Consider the following 7,500-nt stretch of genomic DNA (forward strand, 5'->3'; position numbering starts at 1 on the left):
TGGGTGCTCAAACAGCATGGAGACTTGTTTACAAACGAGAGTTGGGAACACCAGAACCGCTTCACTGTATATCTCCAACCAGAATAGTTACTTTATAAATCTATCAAAAGACGAAAAGTTTTCCTGATGTCATAAACTGTCAGAATCAGCTTTTGTTGTGTTCGCTTATGTGCTAACTGACTGACTTTGAGAGCCAGGTATTTGACCAGCATGCAAGCGTGACCAGTTTTCTACCTTAGTAACCGTCGCTAACGTGGTATTGGCCAACAACGGGCTTGGGTGGGACTTAGCGAAGAGTGAATTTGTTAACACCAGACGTACTGATGCCATGGCATGAATTGGTCCACATAGCAAAGTGGTGATATTTTATTAAAAATGCAGAGCTTTAATTTTATTGACATGAGAAAACACAAAGCAATCACAGCAGCAATCTTTTGCAGTAACTTCTGGGACAATTAGCAGCATTTTTCTCTTAGCTGTACAACCACAAAATAAATGTACACGTTATTTAGACGTGTAACGTGTAACGGTGAGATAATACATACATAAGGACATTATTAAAGATGCAGGACGTTATTCAAGGTACTTGTAGTTGGTGAGTAGAATTACAAAGTTATATAAAAATGTGCGTGGACAAAGAACCCTTAAATAAACAAAAAAAACATTATTTACAGAAGGTTGGTAGCTGGTCATTTTAAAAGTAGTTCTCAAGTCAAAAAAGTGTGGGCAGCCCTGGTATAAAGCTTTTTGAAACATAACAGCAATCTTTTGCAGTCAAAGTGTAGGCAGCCCTGGTGTCTTTTGCAGTCATTTTTGAGACAATTAGCAGCATTACTCCCTATGCTATTTTGTCACCATGTCACTTCTTGGATGTGAGCAATTTCTTTCCACAGAATCTGCTAATCTGTGGTGCCCAGCCAGCGTAAGAGTGATCATCGCCACTCCTCTTCTGCTTTGACACACCAGACAGCAGAGGCCTCTTGGACCTGCAGTCATCTGTTCGGCGGATGGTCGATGATGGCTGAATTGGAGTCATTTTGCCTGCTCGCCTCGCTGCTCGTCGGATTTCCCTTGCTTTTGTCGCCGTGTTCGTGGTGTACCCACAAACGGAGCGAATGGCAGAGTTCTGTGTTGCCGGGTTACATACACCTGCAAACTGCTTGGTATAGTTTCCCACAGTGGCAAGAGTGGCAAGGATGTTATGCAGGCCTTCCATGAGGATGCAACGGTGCATCTGTTAAAACAAGTACATACAAATTCATGTTCTATTTCTGCCTAAATACACTGCAACAGTGTATCCCTAAACTAAACTAATTTGCCATTTTTTACTATTTTAAAAAACCTTTAAAATAGTTCAAATAGCCGATCTACAAGCTACAATGTCTCGATGTAGATCGTCAAGTTGAACTATTTTAAAATGTTTTTCAAAATAGTAAAAGTGCAAATACGTTTATAGTGGAGGATTTAAGATTTGACTTCAAGTCATGATGCAGAGAACCCCTTTGGTATGGAAGTACCTTAGGGTCATAGGAAAAGATTTATCCAAAGAGACGAGCTGCATCACCCTTTACGGAAATATACACGTTTTTCAAAATGGCCGCCGACAATGAACCACGACCATTACACCAGACCCCATATCTTTGCTTTGGTTAGAGCTATAATAATAATATTTGTGTCAAAGTATACATTTTTAGGGTCAAGGAATCCAAATAAATAGATTTCAAGAAAAAAAAAACAATAGTTTTCTCGTTACCATGACAACAGGGGTAAAATATGCAAATTTCATTTGAAAAAATACGTTTTAACAGGGTAACTTTACCCCCCCTCACCCACTAAAACTTTCATTTAGTTTTCCCTTTGGCATGGAAATACCTTAGGGTCATAGGAAAAGATTTATCCAAAGAGACAAGCTGCATCACCTTTCATTTCTGAAATATACACGTTTTTCAAAATGGCCGCCACCATTTACAGCAATACAGCATAGCCCATATCCCATATTGGATATATGCAATGCAGTAATATGCAATATGCAGCATAGCCCATATCTTCACTATCACTATGACTATGACGTCGACGTCATTTTGTAGTGCTACGTTACGTCCGGGTCCAAGTGGCACCAGCTCCCGTCCGCATCTCATTGTAATTAGAATATCTAAACGCGTGAATCTTTTTACAATGACGTTATTTTTCAGAAAGGAAGCCATTGAGGGTTAAAATGGGTCTTAATGCTTCCAACTCGAGTATAATTATTAATGTTTTGTACAAGTGTCCATGACAAAGAAAATATATGATGTGGAGACAATAAAGACTATTATTAAAGGACCAAGCAGTCCTGAAAGGTCATGGTCCTTTATTGGATTTGTAGTTTATTTTCTTCCGCCAAAAATAGCAGTTCTGGCTGAACCGTGCAGTCGGTTTTCGTGAAATTTGGAGATAAATTATGGTAGAGGGCCATGCCAAACGGTGAGGATGCGAAGCCCACATCCATTGGCCAAAGGGTGGCGCTATATTGAAAATGCAAACTTTGACCACGCATAGCTCATGAACCGTTTGACCGTCGGCAATGAAACCTCGACACACTCCTCATGCCGAACAAGTTCTGTGCTGTTACTTTTGACCTCTGACCTCTAGATCACCCGCCTATTTTGAGTTATATGAAAATCAATTAAAATGCATCTCCTCCCAGGATCTTTGATCAAAATGCACGAAAACATCTACACGTGAACGTTGGACCTATACGGACATGGGAAAGTATAGTACGTTTTTTTAAGTGAAAAAATTAAGGTTTTATGAGCCAATGAAATTTGCCATTTTGTGAAATTCTGTCTTTACTTTGTTCTGTTGTAGTGCCTGTGGCTTTGCTGACCTCTGCTGGTCTAAAGTGCCTCACCTGTCAATCACCTGAGAGTTCTGGCTGCCACACCCTTAGTCAGCTGTTCTTGATTAGTTGCAGGCTATATAAGTGGACCTGTGGCCAGCAGCTCATTGTCTCCCAAACACGCAAACTGAACAGTTGTGTTCCCTTTTTGTTGCTGTTATTAGTTAAGTTTCAGATGGGCTGGACGTAATTATTATTTTGGGTGTCCATCAGTCCCTGTTTTGCAATGCAGGATTTTAAATAAATGTGTAATATCTTTGTAAACTTTTGATCTGACTTTGTGTCCTTTTATGTTAACCCTTGGTTGAGCCAAGTTTAAAGGGCCGTAACAATGCTAGAAACTGATTTGTTTAGTGGGAAACGTGTATAAAGAACTTGATCCTGGTCCAATCAGGTTCTTTACTCATGAATTGATAGATTATTTGATGTTGAACAGTGATTTTGAAACAAAGACTGATTTGGACACCTGGCCTTTCAGTTCAGGTTTTTTGTATCCTGAAAGGATGGTTCTGGTACCGGATGGTACCCAGACCTGGCGAGCCGACCCGTTCTCCAAATTGGAGAAAGAGACTGCTTTCCATGAACTGAACTGGGACTTTTCAAGTCAACAACTTAAAGTGGGCCCCATTTGTTTGTTTTTCATGAATGTTCAAAGCTGTTTATTTTCTCTGAAGTTAATAATAATTTTTCAATTAACCTTTAATCCCTGTTTCAGATGCGCAACTTGCTACAAAAACACTGAATGATTGTGCTTGTTAGCTCGGTAGAGCTCTTGCCTTTGCAACACAAAGTCATGGGTTCAAATCTGGGCACCGCCAACTCTGTGTATGAGTCTTCAAGAACCCTTACCTGCCTCCCACTATAAAAAAAACGACCCTGTCACAATTCCATGGTCTTTTTCTCAAGTTTAGTCTTCCATGTTTCTTGTGCATATTATTCTTATTGCCTTCCTGCTTGGTCCTGCCTTATCGCTGCTTGCAGCGATTCGTTTCTAGTTGTCCTTCTACCCTAATAGACAGGGGGTACACAAGCACATGGCCGTTTATCCGTGCTCTATCTCCTACCAAACCACACTGTTAGCACACATCTCTCCATGCAAAAACAAATCTGCACGCTCCCATAATACAGCTGCACTACATTGCATCCACGCAACTGTCATATGTACTGTACAAATATTGTTTTACATCAACACACGATCCCACGGGCCAGCTTGCTGTGACGTCATAATCGTCACAAACTCTCCATTAAGGTCTCCACCAGCCCAGAGCCCAGCCATCCGAAGGCCCCTCCCCCTTTCACCCCTCGGTTTCAGCCCCAGTGCTCCACTGCTCCTGTGTGTGACCTGTGAACTACTGACTGCACTGTACTGACTCGCCCACTCCACCAACAACACACAAACAACGACTCATGCTTGCCACCGCCAACAACAAGTGGACTGGAATACTATGCCATCACCCCCCAAAAAAAACATCATGCCACGAAGAAAACGCACCGCACTTTCTGAAGACACGCATGCGTGCCGTCTAACTTTTGCGAGCCAGTCGCGCAAACGACACCGAAACAGGTCATCACAGCATGTTGCATGCGTGTGCTTTTGAAAACATTTGCCTGTGCGTGCTTAATCGTTTGCACGCCCGTGCATCGTTGCTTCTTTCTGTGCTTGCGTGCGCATTTCCCAACTCTCAGTGATTTCTCCATACATCGCCCTGTGTGTGTGTGTGTGTGTGTGTGTGTGTGTGTGTGTGTGTGTGTGTGTGTGTGTGTGTGTGTGTGTGTCGCGTCGCGTCGCCCTCCAGCCGAAATTGCGAGTGTGCGCTGAACCCACACGCACGCACTATCCATTCCATGCACATTATTAGTCGCCCAACCAAACGCTATTTTCGTGCTCGGACAGACCCAGCCAGCCAGCCAGCCACCCACGTACACACAAAGCTCCTTAATGAAGTGGTTGCACCACTTAAAAACGCCTATACTGAGTGGCAAAAAAACTACTTTCTGGCCTTGACAGCCCATACATACAAACAGAAAAGTCCTATTTGATTGCATTAAATGACTTTAAACAACATTAAATTCACTTTGTCGCTCACTTTGCCACTCGATTTGCCACTCGATCTGCCATTCACTTCATGCATGCGCATACCCTATATTGGCTACTCTACAGTAACGTTTACTTGTAATTGCTTCATAGAGAAAACATAATTCATTATCTCTCAGCGCTCCATACAGATGGAATACCAAGCCTGGTAATCCTGTCTTCTCCAATCACAGCCCTCACATTTCAGCACTCTTGCTCTCGCTCTGTTTCTCCTCTGCCTTGTGTCCTCTCTCTCTCTCTCTCTCTCTCTCTCTCTCTCTCTCTCTCTCTCTCTCTCTCTCTCTCTCTCCCTCTCTCCCTCCAGCTGCCAGCTCAGAGGGACAGCTATAGGAGTGTGCGTCTGTCCCTCAGTCCAGAAGACAGTTCAGATCCCCGCTGGGAGACTCTGGAACACATGGAATAAAGGTTTTGGAACAGTAGAATACTTTTTGTTTTTCATTCGGTTTGATGTGTTTGAGAAACATGTTTCCTCCTGGAATCTGCAGATCGTGTGAGATGAAGGTTGTGTTGCGCTTTAACTTTTAAAAGTGGTCTATTCTCTAAATGTGGATTCTTGGATTGGTCTCGGACCTGTGAGATTTGTGTTGGAGAATTTAAAGGAAAGTGTGTTTGAGAGAACAAGTAGTGTCTGTGGTAAGAGAGAGATAGTGTGTGTGTGTGTGTGTGTGTGTGTGTGTGTGTGTGTGTGTGTGTGTGTGTGTGTGTGTGTGTGTGTGTGTGTGCGTGTGCGTGTGCGTGTGCGTGTGTGCGTGTGCGTGCGCGTGCGCGTGCTTACGTGTGATTGTACCGGTACGCGTGGGTTGCCATGTTGGAAGACAAGCCCCCGCTGGACTCCCAGCTTCAGGACCCGTCTGCTGCCAGTGGTTCTAAGGCCCTGAAGACGTCATCCATCGTTGCCAACCCCACCGCTAGAGGAAACAATAAGTCCAGAACATACCGGACCCCTGGCGTCGCCCCCCCATTCAGTGCAGCACGACGGTGAGAAAACACCTTATATCAGCACTTCTTTGGCACACTGGTTCTCAAACATGTCAAGGACCCCCAGATTAAATTGTATTTGGCCGCACCCCCATCTGAAAATTGTCGTTTTAACATGTTCCACATTTGTCTGGGGTTTTCTATCAAGGTTTTCCAAAAATAGCAGACCTATCTACAAGCTCAGAATTAGGTTAAATGGTTAAACTCAGCTTTTGGTGCTATATTAAGTTAAGTGATTTAGCTGGGGAGCCCCCTCAAGGACCCCTGGGGGTCCATGGGCCTCACTTTGAGAACCACTGTTCAGGAACACAGTAAAACGCCCAATGTTAATTTAACCCTTGAGCGTGTCCAATGAACACAAATCTTAAAGGACGACTTCACCCATTTTCAACCTATCTTCGTATAATTGGTCCTCACTAATGCTAATTATAATAGGGCATAGCAGTGGCGGCCATTTTCTGGTTGCATCGTTCCAGACACCATTCATTTTTTATAGAGATATAAAAGATTTCCAAAAATATTTGAATACATTATTTTAATCAAGCCATCCAGGATCCTGGTGAATCATGACCATGATGATTTGATTCTAAGGAAAGAAATCACACTTAATGATGATCCCCTCAAAAATGATACGCAATTCTATTTGATAAATAGAATTAGTACTTTGTTTTGCAGTTTTCTTTTTTTTTCTCTCTCCACAGAATCAAATGTGTTATGGTCATGAAGCTTTACGTAATATACATCTCTATGGGGTCAATGAATGGGGTCTGGATCGATGGAACTAGAAAATGTCCACCACTGCTATGCTGTACCGTATATGGTACCATTTTTGTCTAACCTGTCTGTTTCTGAACTGTCCTCAGAATCAGATGCTACAGAGTTCATGTGGTTAATGTGCTTAATTATATGCTTGTATTGTATATGCAGCCGTTTTAGAGCTGTGCACATATATTTTGGTTTGTTTTGTGTGTCTGTGTAGCCTACAGTATAGTATGTGTGTCTAATGTCCTATTGTTCAGATATCTACTGTACGTGAATAGATGTTGTCCGTTTTTGTTTGTTTGTGTGTCCCACTCTCTACGTGTGTCCAACAACCAATGTCTATAGTTCAGAGTTTCTCTCCTGTTTGTTATCATCATGTAACATCATGTGGCTGCATCTTTAAAACTCAATGGTCGCCAAGGACTTATTTAACTTCTTTTTCATGATGTCCTGGAGCGCCAAGGACGTGTTTTTTGTGTTTTTTAACATGGTAAAAAAAAGGAGAAAAAAATAAGTTTTTTTAGTTTTTTTTTTGAAAAAAATAAATATATATAAAATAAAATAATATATATATGGTGGCGGTCTGGGACTTTTGGCGCCCCCTGGTGGCGGTGCTGAAAACAGTACTAATGCAGCATGCAGTGCACACGGCGCAGGCAATGGGCCCCTGTTCGTCTATCCTACAGTTCATTGCAACGCACCTGTATAGTAGCCTGGCTAATAAGCCAAACCGAATCAGCCATCGGCAAAAAATAAAATGGTCTGCCGGCGGATTACGGTCTGGAGA

The 7,500-nt window shown here is 42.5% G+C and overlaps 1 protein-coding gene across 1 annotated transcript in view; it reads left to right on the forward strand.

Moving 5' to 3' along the window:
* Window positions 1-5,778: 5,778 nt before the first annotated feature.
* LOC306914377 (uncharacterized protein) overlaps window positions 5,779-7,500 on the forward strand; it is a gene marked incomplete at its 5' end in the record, with an annotated part of 102,695 nt that continues 100,973 nt past the window's right edge. The window contains one exon of the mRNA XM_079491372.1: window positions 5,779-5,951. Within this exon, the coding sequence (XP_079347498.1) occupies window positions 5,779-5,951 (173 nt within the window). The remainder of the gene's footprint in view (window positions 5,952-7,500) is intronic.

This window comes from Electrona antarctica (genome assembly GCF_951216825.1).
Source record: "Electrona antarctica genome assembly, chromosome: 21".
NCBI classification, from domain to species: Eukaryota; Metazoa; Chordata; class Actinopteri; order Myctophiformes; family Myctophidae; genus Electrona; species Electrona antarctica.